This window comes from Cyprinus carpio, chromosome A18 (genome assembly GCF_018340385.1).
Source record: "Cyprinus carpio isolate SPL01 chromosome A18, ASM1834038v1, whole genome shotgun sequence".
Lineage (NCBI taxonomy): Eukaryota > Metazoa > Chordata > Actinopteri > Cypriniformes > Cyprinidae > Cyprinus > Cyprinus carpio.
In genome coordinates, this window is record NC_056589.1 from 3,026,638 (window position 1) to 3,053,401 (window position 26,764).

Here is a 26,764-nt window from a genome sequence, read left to right on the forward strand (position 1 = left end):
TTATTGCATCAGAAATTTGAAGTGCATAGTAAAAAGCAGCAAGTAACAGGCCGTACACACACACGCAGACTCTCTGTGACTAGACCACCACCTATTCATCTTCTCTAAACATCATGAACGCTTGCAGTCCTCTGTTTCCAGTCTGTTCTGGTACACATTTTCTTCAGCGCACACATGTGAAGAGTAATGAGAGCTTTTTAAACATTGTGATTTAAATAACAGCCATAAAGTTGTCATTTGTTTGAAGCATATTTATGTTTGGCACTTGTTTGAAGTGGGAATGCTCCTCAAATGACCAAAAAATAATAAAATAAATGAGACTTTCCCTGGGACAGGCACCAGAGCCATATTTACATCCCACTATGAATGATTGTGTGCAGAGCCCCATTCAACATGTTAATGTAGGCCAATGAGTGTGAAACACATGCCTCTGTGTGTTTACAAGTCCCCAAATATACTCTACGCTATCTGACTATGTAAATGGCAACACTTACTGTATATTAATTTGTGATGTTGCATATATGTCAAACCTTAAAGCTTCGGCCACATTTGAGCATGCACAATTTCAGCAGTGCTCATGACATATGGTCTTTTTTTTTAAAACATACATTCAATATGTAAAAATGATGATAAATACAACATGTTGAAATTTACTATCTACTCCACTTCCCTGCAATGCTGCAAACCTGTATGAGCATATTTCTAGTGGTCATATCTTACTATCACTCTGTTGTTTAAATGGCTAAAATATAACTTAATTCTAACCATGTTTTTGATATCATCTATCAAAACAATTTGACATTGTTCACTTTTAATTTAAACCACTAGTGCACCGTTAGCATTCCGTTAGCTTGTCATTTGTGTTTCCATTCACATTTCCTAACATTTCTTTTCTCTCTTTCGCTTCGTTTTACACAAGTTCATCAAACAACTGTGGTAAGTTGGAAATCATTCATGGTGAATAATAGCTTTTTCTCCTGTTATTTTCACTTGCACTTTTTGCCACATGTATAGTGTAGCCTTTATGGCCGTGTGGCCTTAAAAATGGCAGAATCCTCTCAGCTATGTTCCTTCTTAGAAAGAAATGATATCTCTGAGGATTTCCAGTCAGGATTTAGACTGCACCATAGTACTGAGACTGCTCTCATCTGAGATACAAATAACCGATCGTGGTTGTATTTCTTTTTTTTTTCTATTGGTTCTTAGTTTTGATTTTAGTTTTTCGTTTGAAACTTTAAACTTTTAAGTTGTTTTTAGTAGGTTATGTATGGAGTACCACAAGGCTCAGTACTAGGACCGTTGCTTTTCACGCTTTACATGTTACTCTTGGGAGATATCATCAGGAAACATGCTGCTAGCTTTCTCTGTTATGCTGATGATACTCAGCTCTATATTTCTTCGCAGCCTGACGATACATACCAATTAGCAAAACTAACGGAATGCATAGTTGATATAATAGTTGTTGTTGAATATTGATTTGTTGTTGCTAAATTTTGTGGTGATAAATTTAAACAAACAAACAAACAAACAAAAAAACAGAGGTGTTAATTATCTGACTGCATGTAATGAACTAAAACACTGTCTAACACTGGCTGCTCTGTCAATTCTTCGTCATCAGTTAGGTACCTAGGTGTGCTATTTGATAGCAATATTTCCTTTGAAAAACATATTTCTAGCATCTGTAAAACCGCATTTTTCCAACTTTAAAATATATCTAAAGTATGACCTGTGCTCTAAATGTCAAATGCAGAAACGTTAATTCAAGCGTTCACGACCTCAAGGTTAGATTATTGTAATTCTTTATTGTGTGGTTGCTCTGCGCTCTTAATAAACAAACACCAGCTGGTCCAAAATGCAGCAGCTAGAGTTCTTACTGGAATATATATATATATATATATATACATATATAGTACATACAGTATGATTGTTTTTCACACATATGGTTTCATTTGGTTCTAAATTTTATTGTAAATTTAAGATTTTTTGGGCTAAATTATTGATGAATCATGATTTCTTTGTGAAGCCGGTTGTACAAGGAAACTGGTTGTATACTCAAATATCACATGGATACTGAATGAGACCCGTTGAATGCTAAAGTTTTCCATAATCAGCAGCATATATTTTTGCAGTTACATAAATTCCACTCTTCACCGTTGAAGCTGCATGTTCATGTGTGTTTGTGCAATTGCAGTTCAAAGTTTAATTGCGACTGCTGTCTAACAACACAACATGAGCACATCCTTCAGCAAGCATTGACAGAGCCCAACATAAAAATTCCCTGGGCTTCCAGTGACCTCACAGGTCAACCTCTCCAAATGTCTTCCAAGTCAGTGACCCTTCGGCCAGATTTGGGCTCTCTTCACTCCTGCAGCTGTTAGGGGGTTTATTAGGGTGTACATTTCTAATGACGGTCCACTACATCATGGCCATGGCATGCCAGGACAGCGGCCGAGAGCCACGTCACGGCTGGAATTACATATTGATTGCTTGTTTGCCAGAGTCTTAACCACCAGCTCTGTCAACACAGGCTCTGAGCTGTCGCAGGATGCCTGCGCCATTTACCTGCTCTGGTAATTTAGACAGATGAATCGCGCAGAGGACGTGTATAAACCGATGCGGCATTGCAGTGTGCTGATATCATGCAAAGATTAGGAGATGCTATGGAGTGTCATGGCCTTATGGGGAGTGAGAGATGAGAGATGGCCGCTTACATGATTTACACAGACATTTTCTTCAAACATGTTATTGCATCGGACATGCTTTTTTTTTTTCAGAAAATTGCATGCTCTGTATTAGGAATTATGAAGCTCCGCAGACATTCTGATCTAAATCCGTGTAATATTTTAGAAGACTAAAATAAAGCCCCTCATCAGACCTGGTGGGTGGCGTAAAGTCTGCAAAGATGTACCGAGGTTAGCTCACTGTGCAAGAATGTGTGATTTATTTCCCTTCAACCTTCCCCCCTTTTCTTCCCACATCTCCTGCCTACATCAGAGAAATAAACCCGATCATCCCTCCTGAAGGCTCTTGCTTTGGGTTAAATGGGTACATTTGCTGTGCAGTGAACTAATAGATCTACGTATGTTTGATCGGAGCTCTGTTTTAGAAAATAGCGTGGACTAGCATATTTCTCATACTGTTTCTGTACAGTAGTATGTGAACTATGCACAGTGTCTAAAAATTATATATATATATATATATGCATGAAGTTTCACTGTGACCTACATACTGTACCTCATTTGTATATGATAGAGCAGAGTGCATGTAATGCAACTTTCATTTCAGGTTTGGTGAATAAAACAGAAATGTTAAAGCTACAATCTGCGTTTTAGTGCATTAATTGATATTAATATAATTGATATTAATTTAGTGCATTAATTAAGATATTTGTATTAAAATCTGGATAAGAATGCAAAGTAACAGATATACAGATATGATTGCTGTCCAATACCTATAAGCCGATAAATATTTTATTATAATTATTTTATGTTATGGCCAATAACTGATATATTTTATGTACCTAATAAATGAAAAATGATACCCTGAAAGCTAAATTATTAAAGTCAGAATATTAAAATTTAAAGTACGGACATGGATACTATCCTATACTATATACTTTGTACTATATATAATGCTGGACAAAACTTGTATGGTTGACAATTGATAAATTCTGTCTAAATATATGAAAAATTAAACCCTAGAGACTCCAATTGATTGTTTAAAAATGAATGTAGGCATCACAAGAGTGTATACAGTATGAAGATGGATATTCATTTTGAGATTTTATAAAGATTACATTTAACAGTGATATTTCTGATGTTATTTATACCTTGTGTGATTCGCTGAAATAACTGCCTATGAAGCAAAGATGGCAGCATCGAGATCATAGGTTTATAATGCAGTTCTCTCCAAGAATATTAGACCTCTTTGTTTGAAACATTTATTTATGCTTCTATTTTCTGTTTCACATACTATGAAAAAAAAAAGAAAAGAAAAAAAAAAGGTAGACAGCATGTCCTGTGCAGTATTCAGTATTCAGTAAGCTAATTTTCCATTCTGAAGAACACAGCCAGAGACTCCAAAAGAGCATGTCAGGCTCCAGCAGATGCTATGAAGACTGTGCTATGTTAGTCTACTGCCATCTAGTGGTTCTGGAGTACTTGTCTACATTCAGTTTTGCAAAGAAAAAAAAAAAGGCAAAAAATCACGTGACATTTTTTTTTTTTTTTTATTGTCCTCTGTTGCTGGGCAGCACATATTGCTTGTGTGTGTGTGTGTGTGTGTGTGTGTGTGTGTGTGTGTTTGTGTGTGTGTGTGTGTGTTTGAATTAGCACCTGTGTTCCCTCAAGTGTACACACATTCAGGCAATTATCATATTTCTCATTTTTAGATCAGTTTATAATTGCATGCAAAAGCCTGTGTGTGTATATGTGTGTATAGGGGCTCTCTGGCAGTCATTCAGCAGTCAGTGTCGTTGTTCCTGCATTAAAGATGTAGTATATTCCTCAACACCTTCACGTACAGAAATAGCTACCTTACTCGCACACCTATTTACAGCACTGCAGTCACACACACACACACACACCGGACAAACAGAAACGTGCAGGCCGGTCAGCGAAAAGCCCCTCAATTAAAACTGGTACATGAACCCGCCAGGTCCTAATTTGCTTTCTCCAGTTTCACTGATCTGGCAACCAGCGCAACCTTGAAAAATGTCACTGCACCATTGCAGCCAGCCAACAGGGAGATGGAAAAAGGCAAGGTTGAACCTGTGTCTCTGTATATAACAAACAAACAACATTTAAAGGGACAGTTTAGCCGAAATGAGCATTCTGTCATCATTTACTCACCCTCATGTCACTCCAAACCTGTAAGTGGAACAAAAAAGAGGATATTTTAAACAATGTTAGTAACCAAACAACTTTGGACCCCACTGATGTGAATTAGCCTATATTAACCCAAATAAATAAAGCCTTTTTCAAAATATATTTTGAACAAAATATTGTTAGTTGATTCTCCACGAGCAAAATCCAGTCATTTCAATCGAATGGTAATTTTGTGAGGATTTTTTTTTTTTTTTTTTTTGCATGCAAAATGTGATTGCTGCAGTTTAACCAAGGTATTAGAACTTTATGTATGTTTAAATTTGCATCTGTCATGTAAATTCAAACTATCCCATCATGATATGGATAATTAATGACCATTGATTGACAACTGACTTCTTTTTTTCTTTCTTTTTTTGACTTGCAAAACTTTGCTGAATTTTAGCTATGACTGTACATTTACTGTATGCTGCAATTTGTGAACATGATGTTACTGTAGTTCTAGACTAAATGTCAGCATGCATGTATTCATCTCACTTGCACAAAAACAGATATGAATAAAATTCATATCTATAGAAATTCATGGATAAAATTCCTCAATATGAATAAAAACAGTCAAATGCAAACTCAGAAAATGACGCAAACCTATAATAATTAAATATGTTAAATAACACAAATATCCTTTATTTAATCCCATTTTCTTAAGCAATGTCTTTGCTGGTGACCTTTGACAATCCATCCATACGAATAAACAAAAATGATTTTAAATATACATTTCCTTCAGCCTGTGGCTTATTCATTTCACTTTTAGTGTGAAAAGGCTTCTTACATTTGCCAAAACTTATATTAAAAACAAACAAGTAAGCCCAACTAAAAGTAGCGTGATACTTTCCATAAAAGTAACTAAGTAATGCAATTAGTTACTTTTTTAAGGGAGTATCCCAATATTGTAATGCATTACAAGTAAGTTTCCCCAACACTGGTCATAGACTGCACAACTATTCTGCAGTTTCACAAAGTTTGTAGCTCTTTAGATACTTATACATATGCATCTGTCGCAGAGAAATGGACAAATAATGGATTCATCCATACTGACATCATGGTTCATAGTTTGTATACATTTTATTTGATTTGTGCTTATGTTTGCTGTTTTTTTTTTTTTAGTTATTTATGTTTGTATTAATTTGTTCTGTGATAGATGGAAGTGCATTAGATAGAGTCCATCTCTCGCATCATGATATCAGCATGGGTGATTAATGGCCAATATATGACAATGAGCCTTTATTGCCCACAAAATATCACCAAAATGAATCTTAATGCTGTAGTTTCATGAAGCTTTTAGCATTTTAAGTATTTTCACATATCCATCGTGATATCATTGTGCATGATTAATGGCTAATGATTAATGAATGATGTCATCCGTGATTAACGCTGATTGATTCCAGGACAAACTGTTCTTCTGTTAAAGTGTGATGTGCTAGGCGTGAGTCAACTTGGACTTCCCATGGACTTCCCAGTGACAGGACACAGATCATGCGCGTGATAATGAGCCATTACATAAGCAATGGTGATGACTACAGTAAGCAGAGAGGTCGGTCGAAAGCAACTAGGGCTCCTTTGTTGAATGCAAACACACACATACATACACACACATACACACGGCGCGCGCTGTTGTCCGGCAGGCGTAGGAGCCGCTCTTCCCTCCGCGCGCGGCTCTGGCCCCATCAGTGGCCGCATAGTTGTCTGATGAGTCAGGAATGTGGTTGCATGCCTTACACATGAGCTATTACTGAACACAGGCCCCAGTAGAGCACAGGCAGTGCGCTCATTCACAGACGGGGAGGGAGCGAGCGAGCGAGAGGGAGGAGGCTCAACAATAGAGAGGCAGGAGCGCGCCGAGCCAAAGTCAGAAGTGAAGAGACGCACGAGAGTAAAGAGCGCAGCTGCGGCGGCAGCTGAAACACAAAGGCCTTTTCATCCCCTTATCTCCAGAGGAAGCATCTCCACCTCTGTCCTAGCGCTCATCTGAGCTCCGAGTGGATTGTGTAGGTTTTCTGCGTGTCGCCTGGATGCCCGTTGACTTGGTGATCCCTCCTCCGCTGTGGACAGACATGCACGAGAGCGAGATGAGGCTGAAGATGCGCGTCAGGCGCATCAAAGAAGGGCGAGATCTGAGAGGTGAGCTGGAAAGAGAGTGTGTGTTTGTGGGACTGTAGGGTTTGCATGCATCTTTGGGTTATTTGTGATTAATTTCTCCTTCAGTTCGTCACTCTGTCAGTGCAGTCATGGGAGTGTATCAGAGTGCATCATTGCTTTACAGTATGTATGCATATGTGCATGTAAATGCAAGCGTGTGTCTCATTCGCTCTGTTATTGCATCTCACTGACCTCCTTCATATGTTTGGACATTGATGACAAGTGGCTTCAGGGGGGTGCAGTCGATTTTTAGTCACCTGTCATCAAGAGATTCGATCTTTGATACACTGGCAACACAGAAGAAGACTTGCTTACTTAATGTTCTTTCATTTTTCTATATTTATAATTGAAATTATTATGTGTGTGTGTGTGTGTGTGTGTGTGTGTGTGTGTGTGTGTGTGTGTGTGTGTGTGTGTGTGTGTGTGTGTGTGTGGAAATTAAAATATATTTTAGATATATTTAATTAGATATTAAATGTAATTTATATACTTTTAAAATTAAATTATGTATTATACTTAAATAGATTATTATTATTATTTTTAATGATTTTATAACACCTGTATTTTTAAGTACCTTACATTATACAGCTATTTTGTTTATATATAAGGGGAAATAGATACTGTCTTTGATTTTTTTTTTTTTACGCACATTAATGTAGATTAGTATTTTTTTTTTTTTTTTTTTTTTTTTTATTTATTTATTTTGTGAATATTTCAAATGAAACCTTTAGCTCTTAAGTTACATGTGTGATATTTGAGAAACTCATCCCAAATGATGAGGTAATGTCGTGTTTTGTTGCAACATCTTCATTCACATCTAATTTATTGCATTGTGGGACAAAAGTTCAGGTGAAGAATTGCAATACTGTTTCAGCAGATTTTAATGGCCTTCGATCTATCATGCGTTGACATCAACAGCAGAAATATGGAAATCCGATGACTTTGAGATTTGAAATATGACATTGTGTCATACCATCAATCTGAATGTGTCTGAACTTGCTGGAGTATCATGTCCCCCTCAACAAAATTAGCACACTTGTTGTAAGCTCCTGCTAAGCAAGGCCCTAAACACTACAGATCTGTATTTAGTCCTCATGCACACTCATGCACACACTCACATAATGCACATTTTTCTTGTTTTATTTCATCTCAAAAAACGTAGCCACAGCTCTGCTCTCATTCCATAAAAAAAAAACTACAAAACTAAATGCATTTATCCGAAGCAACTTACAAAAGAGAAACAAAAGCAATTAAATAGAAAGAAAAGTAGTTAGAGATATAGTCTATTTTAATAATATAATTAATATAATTAACATTAGGATCACACCAGTATATTCTCTGAAAGCCATTGAGTTTTCCAGCCTGTAAGTGTAACTCCTGCGCACCATGTGGAGCACTGAGGATATTTCAGGGGACTGATATCATTGAGATCTCTCTGCTCACTAGAGAGGGGATCTGTGCTGCTTTTCCCTAAATCCTCTTTCAGAAACTGTAATATTTCAAACCAGATGTTCAGGAAAACCAAAACACATTTTTGTGGATCTTGCCACTAAGTTGCTAAGTCACTACTTGAGGTTCACTGTTGTTCTTTTTCGGTATGTCTGTCTTGTTTTCCAGTACAACTATTGAAACATTATTAAATGGAGATGCGCAGTGGCTTAAGAAGTCTTGTTTGCTGAGAAACGGATCAAAATGAAGTTAATTTATGCTTAAAACATGAACAAATATCTGCCAGCAGAGTGAGAAAACAATTTTTCTGAACCCCACTGTCATATATTTGTACTTGGTTTAAGCATAAGCTCACTTCATTTTGATCCGTTTCTCAGAAAACAAGACTTCTTAAGTCATTTACTTGTCAAGTAATTGTCTTGATTTAAAAATAGATTTTTTTGTACTGGAAAAGTAAGAAAATAGATTCTTTCTTTCTTTCTTTCTTTCTTTCTTTTAAGTCATTTATTATTTTTTTATTTTTTTTTTTCTTTCTTTATTTTTTTTTTTATTTATTTATTTATTTTATTTAATTTGGTATGTTTTATTTATTTTTTTTTTTTATTTTTTTTGTTTTTATGTGTGATTTTCGTGTGTTTTTTTTTTCTAGAGAAATATGTGTCAGATTTTTTTATGTGAGAACTTTCTGGAAGTTTTGCGATTTATGCAAAACAAGACGGTTGCTTGCAACACGGAATATAAGTTGATCCTACACTAAAATCAATAATGAAGTCATTTTTATCTCGGCGAGCCGCATCTCATGCAACCCTCAGAGCGGATTTGCTCCGCCCCTCTGTCCGGCACACTAGGACACGCTGACATCATGCCTGTGGAATGTCAGCCATCAGGACGGCCAACCAGGTCTGCACTAATTCAGTCAAGGCACTTCACGTCTGCAGGCCCTTTCTTTTTCTGCATGGCCTGGAAACTGGCTTTCACTTTGGCTTGTGATGTCATAAAGCAGGCTAATCAGTCGTGGGATGTTAAAAGCTCATGTCAGAGCATGTTCACCTCGCCTGCATGGTGCCGGTGCACTGAGTGCTAGTCAAAACTTCTGGGCTGCATATGTGTGTGCGTGTGTATCCCGAAGAGGAGAGACGGCCCGTTGGCCACCCGCGTGTTGAGCGATGATGTCATCCTGCTTGGCGGTTGCTTTTAATAGCTGGAAACAGGCAGCCCTTGAGCTGGGCCTTAAAGGGCCAGGCGCTCCTTTTAAACAAAGCATGTAGCTGATTTGAATATTCGGCTTGTGCTTTTATATAATCAAAACTGACTAAGCGAGTGGTTTGAAACAGCTTCCTGGTAGCTTGGTGAACTCTTGGCATGAAGTCAATGGCCTGGGGTTACGCCGGTGTGAATCGAGTAACACTGACACTTTTTTCCGTGACAAGAGTAGGTCATGATGTCATTTGTGACTCACGTGATAAGGTCTTTTAAACAGGTCTGTTTGGTCTGACTCACATAGCATATCTAATGGCCTTGCCGAGTGATGTCATGTGAATGTTACATTGAAAAGTACAGAACTCTTTATCTGCTGTGAACTGGGTTAGTAAATCTTGAATTGGATGAAATGAATGGACTGATGGATGAATAATTGCCTTCTCCAGTCACATGCATCTGCTTACAGACTCTTCACGCCGATGAGCTCATCTGCTGTTTTTGCCTGTATTCAAATGTTTCGCTTCTTCTGTCGCTATTTTGTTTCTCGGTCTCTCCCTGTTTTGTAATAGTCATTCCCCCGTCTTGATTTGCATGTGCCTGTATGTCTCAGACAAATCATGCAGGCAAACTCAAACACTAATTCAAAGTGATGTCATTGCCCTGTCTGCCGGCTTTTCTCGGAGCCTGAGGTAACATGTCTCAGATGTCTCGATGAGCGAGTACTGATTCCAAATCAGCAGTTCCTTTTTATTTTTGTCTTTATTTCAGTTGTTTAAAGGAATAACACAATCACATTGTGAATTTAAATAGTGCTGTTTTAGGATTGAGGTCACCAAATAAGGGGGTAAAAATGGTTTAATTTGAGATCCCAAAATAATTGCAGATGGAAATCAGGGTAAATCTAGTACAATGCATTAAATGGAAAATAGTTAAGTTAAAACATTGTACATGGTCCAAACAAATAAATACTGAGTCCAGTACATGGGTATGTGTGTATTTTATGCACAATTTTATTTACACACATATGATATAAGTTGTATGCAACCACATTTTATAGAGCAAACCTTTCTGTCAAGCTGCTTTGGAATGATATTTATTGTGTGGTATATTTTTAGAAGTGCTATTCAAAAAATAAATAAATAAAATAGTAATAATAATAATAATAATAATAATAATAATAATATTAATAATAAGTTAAAATGTTTCCACTATATCAAATACTGCTTAGAAAAAAAATCATTTTTCATTTTTATTTTTTATTATTATTATTAATTTTAGCACAATGACGTATAACATCCAAAAGTTTATAATATCGCTTTTGGGGGTCCTTTGCAATAAAACGTTTAAAATCCTCTACTAGACTATAAGACTAAAGTCCTGTTCACGCAAGAACAATAACTATATCAGTGTCTACTTCAGTATATGTTCAATGATAACATTCTGTTTATTATAAGCTGATCTGTCAGCGAAAGATTGAGCTCTTTAAAGCAGGATGGATTCTGAAAAAAAAAAAAAAAATTCGTTCTGAAAGCGATTCCAATGATGTTGTTCATTTGTTCCATGAGTTGTGGTGTGGACTTGTTATTCTTTTAAATGAAGAACAATTTTTAAAACAATGTCTTATAGTTATCGTCATAGTTCTGGCCCATGGTGTGAACGGGCCTTTAGAAGCTGGAATCATTCACAATGAAAATGTGTGAGAGAGTGTATGTGTGTGTGTGTGTGTGTGTGTACGTGCTTCCTCAGAGCTCTGGTTGGGTGTCAGTGTTCCTGTGGCCTGCCTCATTCCCACTGTGTGATGCTGGTCACAGGGAGCGGAGATGAGATCATGCAGGAAGCAGGAGACCAGAAAACCAGACACTGACACCCTATCTGCCTCGTAAAGTGGCAGAGCTCAGCTTTCACCAGCCCACTGGTTTTCTCATTTCCTTTTCAAAGACAGGGTTAGCCACTCTTGCAACCCAGCAGTAGTGTAGACCGATACGCTAGCTAGAGCTATAGAGGTTAGAGACTGGTTTGCTTGAGTGAAAATGTAAATATGGGTTCAGAGAGTGTAAAAACAATGCCATGGTATTGGCTTCATCCTGGCGGAGGGTCATCTACTGTACACTAAGTGTGCTGGATATGCTAGTGCAGGATGTTTCTGCATAGCGGAAAGGCTTATTGGCCCCTGTGGAGTTTGTGTTTGAGGCTCATGTGTAATTCAGTCAGTTAGGATGTTTGGAAACCCCCTTCATTGTTACTATTTTTCCATTCTTACTGTAAGTAGTTAAGTTTGTAGCAAACTGTGTGTTAGAAACGGTTCTCTTCTTCTCTCTACTCTTTCAGGTGGCTTTGCAGCATTCTCTTCCTGTTTTCCCGACCTGTGTGAGAGTAAACCAGCCACTATTCTACCTCTCAGCCTGTCCCAACCCTGTTTACCTGTGGCCAACGTCGGACCCACCCGCATCCTGCCCCACCTGTACTTGGGCTCCCAAAGAGACGTCCTCAATAAGGTTGGTAGACCTCAAAAATTAAATAAGAATGTAAAAAAAATAATAATAATCTATGACTTGGTTTGCTGTATAACTATCACCTACAGACCCCTTGAATATCATTGTATCAAGAAAATGCTTTCAGTTTCAAGCACTCAACAATTCTTGCCGTGAAGACATAAAAAATGAATCTTGCATCATCAGATAACTAGGAATAGTTTTCTTTTATCTGCGTTATTTTATCTGTTTGCACATACCTTGGAACAACTGAATTGTAGCGTATCTCATCACTTACTTAGATAACAGGCAGCTGAATGCATTCCCGGAAATACTTTCATTGATGTTAGGTTGTTAGCCCTGTCAAGTTGACATGAAACTCACCACCAAAACATTTTATTATCTTTCTACATATTTCTTATTTACAATAGCTTTAGCATGCGTGACAGACTCACTGATAGAAAGGATCTTCAGACCCACTCAAGGAAGAAGTTGGATGTTTTTTTTCCCCTAGTTCTATATTTGTCAGTGGAATTCTGTAGAATTGGTCTGTCTGTATGAATTTCTTCATAACTTCCATCTTTTAACAGGAACTGATGACTCAGAATGGAATCACCTATGTTCTCAATGCCAGCAACACCTGCCCCAAACCTGACTTCATCAGCGACAACCACTTCATGCGCATTCCCGTCAACGACAGCTACTGCGAGAAGCTGCTTCCTTGGTTGGAAAAAACCAACGAGTTCATTGGTAAGAACCTGAGACTCTGTGGTTTGCTAAATTGACAGTGGAGAATTCTAGAAGCAAGTTCGTAAGAAGTTAGAGAACTTTGAACCTCTAAGGTTTGGGGTTTTGTTAACACAAGCCATCTGTGTATCAGCATTTGAGGGAGGTATGAGTGATGTCAGCGTTCGAGGTGGGCGCGTGAGGTGACCTCATGCTTTGTGTGCAGTTTAACAGTGGAACTGCTTTTGACCGGTTTGCTATTCTCTCTGTCCACAGACAAAGCCAAGGTGTCAAACTGCAGAGTCATCGTCCATTGCTTGGCTGGCATATCCCGCTCTGCAACCATTGCCATTGCCTACATCATGAAAACTATGGGCCTGTCTTCAGATGATGCCTACAGGTAACTGCAGCTCTTTGGAGGTTCAGATACTCTATGGACTGCTGGACCAAGCCTAGACTAAGGTCCAAGGTTGTTTGCTTAAGGTCTAGCTGGTGGAACAACATAGTCATATTATTCACCAACCAAAAATGCTGGTTACGAAGCCTGGTATCAGCATCCCATGACAGGGACCATCATCCAAATCACAATATTGTTTTTGTCAAATAAAATATGGTGTTTAGCTGTTGTGGTCCCCACCATGAGATACTGGTATTCTTAACAAGCTTAATTAGCAAGCCTCCGTTGGTTTACCAGCATAGTTGTCTGTCTGTGTTGGTCCACCAGCTAAAACCAAGACCAGACCAGCAATTGTATAAATGTCTCTAGACTTAGCTAAGAATAGAAAACCAGTTGAATTTTGGCATCCGATTGAATTTGTTCCTATCTTATGTACTTCCTGTAGGTTTGTAAAGGACCGTCGGCCATCAATATCTCCGAACTTCAACTTCTTGGGTCAGCTGCTGGAGTTCGAGAGAGGCTTGCAGATGAAGAAGAGTCTACCCTGTGAGCCTATAAGGTTATCAGGGAAGCCAAATGAAAAGGTGGAGGAGGTCCAGAAGATGGAACAGGAACGCTCGGAGAGCGAACGCTGTGACCAGCGGACTACAGAGATCACCGTAAAGCCTCCATTGCCTACATCACTGCAGAAAGACCTAAGCTCCCTTCACCTGTCCAATGAACGGATCCTTCAAAACAAACGGCTCAAGTGCTCCTTCTCCCTTGACATCAAGTCTGTCTACTCCTCGAGCCAAAACCAGCAATCTTCTCCAAACTCCTCATCGTCAGACTCTGAAAACATACCCAAACTCTGCAGACTTGACAGCCTGAGGAACAGCAATGGAGTATGCCAGTACCCTTCAACGATGAACCACCCAAGCCCTACGGAGTCACAGTGTACTGATGTGACTAGCAAGTCCAGGATGAGCCAGCAGAGCGAGAGGTGGGAAAATGGTGGCTTGGAGAGGTTAACTCTTTCCCTCAATCTGAAGCAGGATAACTGCGGGCCAAGACCCCAGGATCCCATTTGCAAGACCAACTTGAAGGCGCCTTCTTTCCTCAGCTTGCCGCTGGGTACGTCTGCTTCTTGGACCACACACAGAGGCTCAAATGAGGCCACCACCCCTATCACACCCACGGGTGACTGCCATTGGTTCTTAGGCACTAATTTGGCACCATCTGGAACAGGCAGCTCCGTGCACATAGGCAGCAGTCCTGCCTGTGGCAACTCCAAGCCCAGCAAACATGGAAGGGACAAAACGCCAGAGCCGCTGGACTTTCAAAACAATTGGCTCGAGGATGGGAAAGCAGTAGTGTGCAGTGTATCGCAAGTGGACATGAAGTACAAGCGCCGCAGCTGCCAGATGGAGTTCGAAGAGGGTATTAACACAACACAAAGCAGCGAGGAATTTGGGAAGCTGGGCAAGCAATCCAGTTTCTCTGGCAGCATGGAGGTCATCGAGGTATCCTGACAAAGATGACAATCTAACTCCAGTGAAAGCTGTTTATTTAATTACAGAGTTCTGTTGTTAAAGAGCTTTGCATCTAAGAGGGGCTCGTCTCTGCCACCTTTTTCAAACCAGGGTAGAAAATGGGTAATTTAGGATACACTAAAGATGGCACTCACACCAAAGACCTCACGGAGTGACCTTTTTCTGGCATGTCATCCTGTGGTACACTCAAAATGAAGGAGGACTAACGGAGGACAACCTTTTAGCATGATCATACAAAGACACTATACATGAAAGAATGAAATGAGTGTGTGTATGTGTGTGTTAATGCTGGTTTTGATGCAAATTAGGGCAGTCGCACTTAACGGTGACTTCTGAGGGGGAACTGTACATATGCCCAACTTTGAGAAGATGTAATTGCTGTGTGACCATTATTTTTTGTCATTGCCCAATGTTCTATTTAGCTATAAATTGAGTAAAGAAGGGCAGTTGCATTCAATAATGTCCCTATTCAGTGTTATACTTTTTATCAACAGTGTAATAAAAGAGTGGAAATATGAAGTGTATGTTCAAGCTGAGATACTCTCAGACCTACTACTGTGCACTGAGCATGCTCAGAATGGCTGGCTACCTACAAACAGACAAGCTGCATCCAGCAGCACTATGTACTAAGCTGTAAATCTAGACATATTTACATATATATGTAAAAGACATTTACTTCAATTTAAAAGGTCTATTTAAAGTTTCATGCATTTTTTGCTTTAATTTATTGTATTGGTTTCATTCTGGCAATGAGCAATAATATATTATTTGAAAACTTTCCGGTCTTTGTCTGAGTCTCTGATGCAAATACAACACAAACACACATTTATAATGGCTTTAAATGGAAGACCTACAATACATGTACACACACCTTACCTCTGTGTGCTATCTAAATGGAGACAAACAATAAACTTCTATTGATATTAAATACCGCTAATTATAAATACAAATAATAATAAATAAATAAATAAATAAATAAATAAATAAATAAAAATTATATAAATATATAAATAAAAATTATTAGATATATATATATATATATATATATATATATATATATATATATATATAGTGTGTGTGTGTGTGTGTGTGTGTGTGTGTGTGTGTGTGTGTGTTTTTTTTTTTTTTATATATATATATATATATTTGTTTGTGTGTTTTTACAAATGAATGTCCAAAATGGTAGTTTTTTCTTTCTTTTGGTTTTATATACTGAAAGTAAATATATAGATACCCTGCTATCAGGAAAAATTATCGAAACGTTCTGACAAGTTTATGTTAAAAGTTATGAAGAAACACTCCTCCAGTAAAATTAATATAACATTCATTCAAAGTTATGTGGTCTTTTTTTTCCTGAAACATTTTAGTTGGACTTTTGTCTAACATTTTTAAAAAGTTACTACTTGCTTCAGAATGTTCAGAGAACATTTAAAGGGATTTTTGTTCCCTAAACGTTAAATAAATTATTTTTTAAAATTGTTGGGGTTTAAAAAAAAAACATTTATTTGAACACATTTTATATATATATATATATATATATAATCTGCCAATCAGCAGTTGGAGACAACAATCCCCTTCAACAGATTACATCACTGAGGTTCATTTCCAAATATTAAAGTTTCAATCAACATCTAAATCTAATTGTGTATAAGTGACGTTCATTAGTAAGTGTTGGAGTCTGTTGTGGTAGGTGTTGCTTGGAGGAGACAGATTTGTGATGCTTTGTTTTAGACTTTCCATTAAGCTGCTTGACAGGCTAAGATTTGTGTTCTGTATTCTATATGGTCAAGATCTAATTTAGGCCATGTTTCTGTAGATGTCCATGTGTGTGTGTGTGTGTGTGTGTGTGTGTGTGTGTGTGTGTGTGTGTGTGTGTGTGTGTGTGTGTGTGTGTGTGTGTGTGTGTTCAATGAAAAAGTCTTTCACATCAGTTACAGCAAATACATTTCAGACTACTCAGCACTAATGAAGGCTACCATTCACTCGCTAATGATCTGCACCTTACTGAAGCCACAAACACACACACAATAGACGCTTAAATTTACAACTGTACTTGACTGACTGAGTGGTTTAAAATCTATGAGCCCTAATTGTCTTTTGTGTGACAGATTCCTTGTTCGAGTGTAATTAAGAGAAGGACATAATGACGAGCATATGAGAAATAGCCTATAGCTCACTCAAGTAGAGTATCTTCCTCTGGCTTCATCTTCATCTTCATCAATTCATTGTTAATGAGAGAACAGCGTCTCATTTCACCTAGAATGAGTTTGTGTGTGTTTGCAGGCCTGTGCGTGAGAGAGCGTGTGAACACACGATGAAGAGAACATTTGATTATATCCAGACGTGACACTGAAATGTGGAGCCCTGGCGCTCAGATCCAAACCCTCTGCATGGAAACTGTTAAAGAATGATTATGTCATCAGGACATTTTTCCCTTTCCATGATCTAGAAGCAGCACTTCTCATCCCACTTCTCTCTCTCGCTCCTCCTCTAGACTTTCATAAGCAGCACGCAGTGAACTACTTTTCTATCAACAAATACAAGCCAAGGTAATTATGATAGATGAATAAATACTGCATTCGGGGAAAATTGGTTTAAATGTCAGAATAAATAGAGATTACACAGCTGATGGCTGATAGTTTAGGAGATGTTTACTTTTGCAATGGCCCATGAAGCTCTACAGGATGTGAGGAATTATGATTCAGTTCAGGGCTATTATCGTTAACTAAAACCACAACCATAACATTTTTTTTTTTCTACTTGAGATAAAATAAAATACACATGAACTTATATAAATAAATAAACAATGTTTTCATTTTTAAACTTATTTCATGTTCATATATATATATATATATATATATATATATATATATATATATCATATTTCCAATTGATTATATTTCATAATAAGTTCTTATTAAGCACTAAAATAACTAAAACTAAATAAACTATACCGGAAACTAAACCTGCACAGACATAAAAAGGAAAATGCATAAAAATGACAAAAACAGACATCAACATTACTAAAACTTAAAATTAGAATATTATATAAATTCAAATATAAGAATACTTGTATCTCATTTGTAAAAATTACATATAATTTATATATTTTTATTATGTTTAATTAAATTTTAGTTTTATTATATTTCATACAATATTAAGTTTATATTAGGCACTAAAATAAATATAAACCAACTAAAACAAGAAACTAAAACATAGACACATTTAAAAAAAAAAACAATAAAAAATAATAAATAAATAAATAAATAAATAAATAAATAAATAAATAAATAAATAAATAAATAAAATAAAAAATTTTAAAAAAAAAAATATTAAAAAAAAAAAATGAATAAAAATGACAAAAACACAAAATTATTTTATTTTATTTTTATTTTTTTTTATTTTATTATACATTACAAAGAGTTATAATAACAATAATTTGGGGTAGCCTATATCAATTGTTTTTGCTCCCACTTTCAGATTCAGACTGCGTCTCAAACCGTTCACAACAGCGCTTTAACACTTTCTAAAGTGCATCTATTTTTGCAGTTACAGCAAAGAGTGATCGTCCTTTGTTCCATTCATAATATATGAGCAGGTAATGCAATGCTATCTCAAGTCTCATGTCCTTTAATGGCCTCCTGCACAACAACCACGCTTTATGAATAAATAATAATGTTGCAGCTCAGCTCATGACTCGCAGCTTCCGCAGCGGAGAGCAGTGGTCAGCATGCGGTCAGATATCAGCGCAGGGTCACTGAGCTCACAGACTCCTCTTTAACTGGACTGTCCTAAACCTGTTTACTGAAGAAAAAAAAAAGAAAGAAGCAGAAGAAAGAAGTTTTTTTTAATAATTCATTGAATAAGTGGTATAAATAAATGTGTTTTAATTGTTTATTGTGTTTATATTGACAGTGAAGACATATTGAGTTATGATATTTATTTTGACTTTGCATTCAAACATGCAGCTGTAAAAGAGTAAGTAAACATTTTGTGCTTTTTTTAATTTGTCATTTATCAATGTTCAATAATATGTAAATCAGTTTAGTTATTTTTGCTGTTATATCATTTTGGTCCAACAATTTAATTTTCAGCACGTTAATAATTGATTGTGTTTAATATCATTCTGTGATGGAAATGACCTTTTTTTCTTCTTTTTTTTTTAACCAAAGGGCCACTATTTTGTCATTGCTAATACATAAATGTAGCATTTTATGCATATAAAACATGCATTTTTATAAAAATATTATTTGAACATTATTTTTGCTTAATTTGACAAGATTGCAGGGTATTTTTTATTTTAAAATAAATAAATGTAGATTTTAAAATATTGTAGATTTAAATTAACAAATAGTTTAAAATATAATAAAATAAAATAAAAAGGTTAAAATGAATATTGTAATAATTAATCATTAAAATTTTATGAAGGATTTTCCAAATTTTTCATAATGTTTGTAAAGATTGAAAGTCTGGCTCTGTGACAGGGGTATGTTTACAGTAGTCTATATGTAATGCATTTAAAAACAATAAATGAATAAATTACTGATGAGGTCAATCAATAGATGGAGCGTGTGTGAGTGTTTATGAATGACAGAAGCAGAGTCATGAGGTCATGAGCTCCTCTGAATGAGCCTCGGATGCTGGCTCAGATGTTCCTCCATCGATCTGAGCTCAGACGGCTCCCCGGAACGACCTTGTCTGTCCTGTAGGTGTTATATTCAGCCCTGCACGTCCAAACAGGCTGTTTTTGTGGCCTGTGTGCACCGATCTGGCTCCACGAGCGCGGCGTCATCAAACCCCAGGAGGAACCCTTCACAGCAGCTTCTGCTCACAGTCTCACGCAGCGTTACCAATCCTGAAGGAATGAAGGAGGTCGAACACATTCCTATCAAAATGGGAGTTTTGTGGCTTTTAGTCCATGTCTGTAGAGTAGCTCCTTTGGGATTTATATGCTAGTCACCTAAATGTCGAAACACATTCAAAAGTGTTACTAGCTCATGTGTTGAGAGTGTTCAGAAAGTGTCTTTAAGAGCTAGAGCTCAGCAAACTGTAGTTTTAAGTCTCCATTCTCTGTAGTCTTCCTGTGTTGCACAAACAGTGAGGGAACTGAACAAACTTTCAGGAAGAAAGCAGAAAGGTGCGAGCTTCTTTTGAGGATAAATGCCTCCCTCTGGTGGATTTGAGCGAATATTGTACAGGAAACAGCGTCATACTGTGACCTCTAAGTGTTAGTTTCTTTCTTACAGAGTGCAAATGTGTAAAAATAGCAGTGCATACTCAGGAAAGCACAGAAGCACTTAAAAATCATCCCTGTTGTTCAGTTTGTTACATTTTGAATTCTGTAATTTTAAAATGAATTAAACGTTGTTAATAAAAACTCTTATTTGTTGTTGTTGTTGTTGTTGTTAGTGTTAGAGAAATAGTAAGAGCAGTATTGGGCCAGTGATCTGCACACTTACTGGATTATTCCTAACAGAAAATTTGCATGTTCCCATCATATACATATATTGCATTGCATATAAAAAAATAAATAAATAATAATAAAAATAAAAATAAAATAAATATTTATTTTAATAATATTAATAGTATATTTATAAATTGTTGAAAATAATATTAATTCATTTTATTTATTAAAATTTCTCAGTTCAGTATTCATATGAGTGATTTTCTAAAAAAAATCATTAATTTGGTTGTGTTTGGTCCCCAGATGCTATACACATTTTTTTGTTTATTTATAATAATAATAATAATAATAATAATAATAATAATAATAATAATAATAATAATTGTTGGTCACTGGGCTGTTTCTAGGTTGAAATGACACAAGTTTTTTCTTTTTTTTTTGTGCCATTTTAATACTTCACTTAACAACGTTTATTAAACCATTTATGAAATAAACACAACACATACATCTCACAACAGATTTTAACAATAAATAAATTGCCAGCGGCAAAATTACAATTCAATATAAATTAAATAAGTACCTCAGGTGTATTTTTTTTTTTTTCTAATGCAATTCAAAACTCATATTCATACAGATTTTGTGTGACATTTTTTTTTTTAATTTAATTGCATTTTTATTATTATTATATTTTTTTTATTAAATACAGCACAATTTAATGTTAAACATATATTTTAATATTATGTAATGTAGCATTTATTTGTTTTAAATATATATATATATATATATATATATATATATATATATTTATTTTTATTATTTGTTTATATATATATATACAGGCCTTTTGATTTTTTTTTAACAATCTTAGTAAAGACACATAGTATTGATATTAGGTGGTGAATTTATGAATTTATCTTTATGTATATAACATTTTGCCATTAAAATAAAAAGGTTAACAACGAATTCCCGTGCGCTCGCGGGCAGTGCGTCTTGCGCAGCACGCTCTCCGTCACGTCTGCGTGTAGTCTTCAGCTTTCCCGGAAAACTACATATCCCAGCATGCCTCGAACCCGTGTTTACTTCCGGATTTCCTGTATATGGCAGAGCTTGAAAACAGCCAGTCCGCTTGCCCTACAAGCTCCGCGCCCCGATCCGAGAGCGTCTCCGGTGAAGCGCGATGCTTTGGTGACCGGAGAGCCGCCATACTCCGGCACAGCAGCAGACACAGTAGCGCAGCTTCACGCGACCATTCAACACAGAAAGTAACGTTATTCTTCGCCAAACGTCAAAGTCAATGCGGTCCTTGATCGCAGCGCTGGAGCTCGTCCACCGGCCCCGCCGTCACCTCTCATGCGCCGGTCAGTAACGCGCTGTCGATCGCCAAACACAAGTGCCGGAGATTAAACCAGCCGAAATCCAGACTGATAGCTCGGGCTACCCGGACAAAAAGAGGAGGACGGCAGCTCTGGTTGGATTTATCCCTTTCAGTCACCATGGAGTGGTTAATGGGGTGAGTAACGTTACGTTTCGAGATCATTGTCCTAACTGACCGATGCTCCTGCACGGCGACTAACTTGACGCACAGAGTCAAATTTGTTGTGCAAATTGTCGGCAAAAATGTAATTCTCCAGCCGAGCTCCTAATCAAGGGCTTGCGCCTCGGACGCATATTAATATTCCTCCATCCGCGGGCTGTCTGATGCTTTCACATGCGATTTAATATGAAGCATTTACTGTAGCGTTAACTATAACGCAATGCTGTCACTGGTGCACGCGCGATTGAACTGGTCGCGTGCCACCATCACCATCATCATCATCATCTGTGATTCAGGCAGTCCGTTTTAACATCGCATTCTTTAAGTCCAGCATCTGTTCTATATACGCTGAGGTTATAAAGTATCGTTTAGTTGCTGCTAGTATTTGTATCTACTAGAAAATCGTTCAATCCCCTGAAAGCACACGTTCATCACTGACGGATACATTTACATCTGCAAGACGTATTTTTAGAGTGTTTGCTCATCTGCAGTGTTACAGGACGGTTCCTGTCTGATGTCAGGAAGATGTTTATGATTTAGAGTGCATGTAAAACTGAGATCTTACAGACGTCTATCTTTTCAATTTCTCTTATAACTATTCATTAGAGACTAGTACATTTTTTTTTTTTTTTTTGGTTTTTAGTAACTGGTTTTATATTTTAATAGTTTTACTTGTACTTGTGTCTCACTTGGTAAATAAACAAGTATCATCATTTATCCCAGTTATTATTTAATTGTTATTTTGCTAATTGCAGTTGCTCAGGATTTTATATTAAGTGTCTTTAAATTCTATTGACTGATATTTACAAGAATGCATTTATTGTTTACATGCATTGAGTTTTTTTTTCTTTTTAAAAATGCATGTAAAACATAAAAACATGCATGCAAATACATCTGTGAGTAATTTCTGTCAAATCCTTTAAACCCATACCATGAAACCCATCCCTATCTTACCTGTACTCCACCCCTAATATAAAATTCTATCATTGCTTTATTTTTAATCATATCTAGTGACTACTTAGACTTGCTACTTTGATTATACTAAGATTAATGTTACTAGTAACAGCTGGAAAACATACTAGTGGTGAATAATAAATTGCAACTAGTGCCTACTTTGAAAACTGGAATAGATGCTAGAGAATAGTTATTTGAGGCTATAGGACATGTACCAGTGCCTAGTCAAGCTGCATGGCAAACACGAAATGATGTAGAGCAGCTCTAGTTAGATTAATCCCCGTTAATCATTAGATCTTTATGATGATCTGTCAGAATTATTTGCACCAACTGGTCTTTCACATTTGTATCTGACTGATCGTCACTCCCCCTGTTCATGACATTAAACCTGATTGGTGACTAACTTGAAGTCAAATTTACTTACCGGTGTGTGTCATACAAATTGTTGCCAAAAAAATTGCATGGTCTGACTGAGCTATTAATAAAAGCGGTTGAGGTTTCTCTGTCAAGGTGCTGACGTCTGCTTCCTGTCTGGATGTGACTCTGCGCCTTTAAAACATGTTCTGACTGTATAGTAACACTGACACAATAATGCCCCTCAGTGCAAGCATGAGCTGATCTCATGCCTGATTCTGCTTCATGTCTTCATCCCCTTCATAATTAGCGTGTCCATCGATTAATTACGTTCACCAGGGAGGATAGTATGAGAATGTCGCATTAATGGTTGTGCTGGTTTTTGACCCCTGCAGAGAGAGTGACATCTGTGGAGGTGTCCAGTGGCCAAGGCTTGTTTTCCTTTCTGTGCTGACCTTACAACAACAAAAAAAGATATAGCTTGCAGTTGATTCGAGCAATTCTTTCATTGCAATGAGTCTTAAAATACCATTGCATTAGAGTATTCAAATAATGCTGTGTTCCAAAAGTAAGGAATCATCAGCGATGGGTTTTCACAATGGTTCTTGATTTGGCTTTGTGCTTCCAGCAAAGCCTTTCCTGTAAACTTTTGCCTGTAAATGAGATGCTATAAAAGTAGACTCAAGTGGAGCTCTTCATCTTGGTTTTGTGAAGACCCTATGAATGAACCAGAAGGCTTTTGTTCACATAACAGCCATGATTGGTAAGTGGTTGCATGTGGTATTAGGGGAATAGTTGAGGGATTTCTTTTTTTCTGAAAATGTGTTCACGATGTAGATGAGTTCGTTTCTTCATCAGATTTGTAGAAATGCAGCATTGCATCAGTGTCTCAGCAATGGATGCTCTGCAGTGAATGGGTGCCGTCAGAATGAGAGTCCAAACAGCTGATCACAATACATCACATCACAATAATCCACAAGTAATCCACAGCATTCCAGTCCATCAGTTAACATCTGGAGAAGTGTTTGTAAGATACAAATCCATTATTAAGGCATTTTTAACATGGAACCATTGCTTTCTGGTCTAATAAAAGTCGTCTATCCATAATAACACTTCCTCCGGTGAAAAAAGTGTTCTGGTCTGAATCAGGAGAGAAATCTGCACAGATCAAGCACCGATTACAAGCCAAAACAGCTCTAAACAAATATGTGGCTGGATTTTGATGTGAGACAAGAGAACAGGAGAATGACGTTTACACTGGAGAAAGCATTTTTATGGATTATGGAGTCATTTTTTTGGCCAGAAGAGATGGGTTTAAAGTTAAACATGTATTGATGGATTTATTTCTTACAAACACCCAACTTTTGTCTTCTCCAGATGTTAACTGATGGTCTGGAGTGCTGTGGATTACTTGTGGATTATTGTGATGTTTTTATCAGCTGTTTGGACTCTCATTCTGACGGCACCCATTCACTGCAGAGCATCCATTGCTGAGACACTGATGCAATGCTGCATTTCTCCAAATCTGATGAAGAAACAAACTCATCTCCATTTTGGAGCACATTTTCAGCAAACTGTCTGATGAACCTTTGGTGAACCATTACTTAATAACTAACAGGAACTGACTAAAGCTTACTTTGATGGTAGGTTTTTCTGCATTGCTCTGATGTATTCACTGGTCTTTGGCAGGCAATACCAATAGACTGAGGTAATATTATATTTCAAAATCTTCTCAAGTGATGCCTGTCTCTTGGCGCTAAGCACATTGTACTAGAAAGTAGGGCTGTGCGATAAATCGAAATCGAATCACAATCGCAATTTTGCTAATCGCAAAGCCTGCGATGTGGATGTGATATTTCTCTGTTCCAGAGCATATGGTTTACTGTCAGCCTTGAGTGGCAGTCTTACTAACCAATAGAGTCAGTGCACCTCCGTTCTCCCCAATCAGCACTGCTCTAGCCAACTGCGTAAACGCCCACCATAAAAAAAAATTTAAAAAAACGGAAAGTGGGAGAGCATGTCTGTGTGTTTATGGCGTCTACAGGGTCAGATCGATAGTTAGGCAAATTAATACTAAAGAAAAACTTATGTAATATGAGATTACTTCGGCTTCGAAATGACAGACACCAAACAAAAAAGGTAACGTTAATTTACAAGAGCTCCGTAACAACACATACCAAGAGCTCCATTATTGGTTCTGCTTTCAGTACTGTAGAATGAAAGATATATTCTTAGATATTTTTATTAGTACAGGAACAGTATCCTGCACATTTTATTTCCCCAACAGATTCTAATTTAAAGAAGTTTATAATGCATGTTCGCTATTCCCAATTCAGAAGACCACACACACAGCCTGTGTCTCTGAATGCTTCTCATATTCGCTTCTCTGTGCCGTGTCTCACGGAGGAGCCGTTTAAACTTGCAGCACACATGCAGCCTGTCTCGTAATGTTCGGTTATACTCTCGCGCGGCTCCGCACCACACGTTTCCACGAGCGCATCTGGCAATATGGAGCAGAGTAACGATAACCGTAAGTTACTGTGCTGCACACTATTGACAATGTTAAGCTGAAGCTTGACTTTGCAAAATTAAAATCGCAAATCAAATCGCAATATCTGTCAAAAAAATCACAATTAGATATTTTCCCCAAATTGCACAGACCTACTAGAAAGCGCAGTACTTTCCAGCGTATCTGGTATGCTACCTGGCAGCAGCTTTACATTCCTGCGTCAACCCACATCATAATTTGAAGGGCGACTGATAATGTCTGTTATGTGTCTTGTGGCATCGTCTGTCCCCAGACATTGATTAGAGATACACATCTACATCTGAATACCTTCAAAAATAGGTTTCCCTCACAGTTCACCTGTGAAGTGTTACTAATCCTCTTTTATGGACTTGTTTTACAGCAAATTAGCTCAAATTAATGACATTTATTTCCACTTCCAGCATTCAGCATGACGTTTTATATTATAGATCTATAAACTGTCCTTTCTCAGCACTGCGAAACTTGGTGCCTTTCTAAAACCTCACAAATAGTATTATGGCAGCAGCTTTCCTAGCTGTAATGCAGAAATAACTCCAAAGTTCATGTTTCCTGGGTTCGCATGAAGGCATATTCAGGATCTTAACGTGATCCTGCCGTGCCCCGATATGTCTCCTCCTTATTGCTGCTGGAGGTTGAGGTGGAGAACAATTAGTTGTTTCAGAGCTCCTGGCACAGGCTATTGACCGTCTATCAGTTGTTGGCGTCTCTGATGCGGGTGTGACTCCGCTGTGCACAGGTTTGGGCAGTTCAGTGCTCCTCGGGAAGAATGTGTGTTGGATGAAGAGCAAACATAAAGTAATCTTGATGCTTGACTGAGACCTGAGGCATTGACGACACGTTCTGAATGATGGTGGTGTTTATAAAGATAAAAAACCTGAGCCAGCTCCTTTTAAGTTTCATCAGTTGTGTCTGTGATTCTTAACTGGTTTGGTTTCAGCTAAAATAGTTAAGTGTGTGAAAGTGTCCTTAAAATCAAACATTGAAATATTTTAGGGCTAAACAACTGAGGACCTCAGCAACCACAAAAAGTCTTTGTTTTTGACCATGTAACCTTGCGTAAATAATGTTGCAATTTCCAATTTTGATTCCACGGCAAAAGCTACTGGTCTAACTAATATAAAGTTCAAACAATATTAAAGACAAGTAAACCATCAAATTGCGAGCAACAGCACAAAT

General features: G+C 37.2%; 2 protein-coding genes across 2 annotated transcripts in view; both read left to right on the top strand.

Moving 5' to 3' along the window:
• The first annotated feature begins 6,266 nt into the window (after positions 1-6,266).
• Positions 6,267-15,572, top strand: LOC109072038 (dual specificity protein phosphatase 8-like). Its single transcript, XM_019088324.2, has 5 exons — positions 6,267-7,001; positions 11,997-12,163; positions 12,730-12,889; positions 13,142-13,265; positions 13,708-15,572. Exons 1-5 carry the CDS (start codon positions 6,893-6,895, stop codon positions 14,771-14,773), a joined length of 1,626 nt encoding a protein of 541 aa, XP_018943869.2. The 5' UTR covers positions 6,267-6,892; the 3' UTR covers positions 14,774-15,572.
• A 5,708-nt stretch (positions 15,573-21,280) lies between these two features.
• The window catches only part of LOC122134052 (MOB kinase activator 2-like), a 42,671-nt gene continuing 37,187 nt past the window's right edge, over positions 21,281-26,764 (top strand). The window contains exon 1 of the mRNA XM_019122135.2: positions 21,281-21,708. Coding sequence (XP_018977680.1) covers positions 21,692-21,708 — 17 coding nt within the window. The 5' untranslated portion in view covers positions 21,281-21,691. The remainder of the gene's footprint in view (positions 21,709-26,764) is intronic.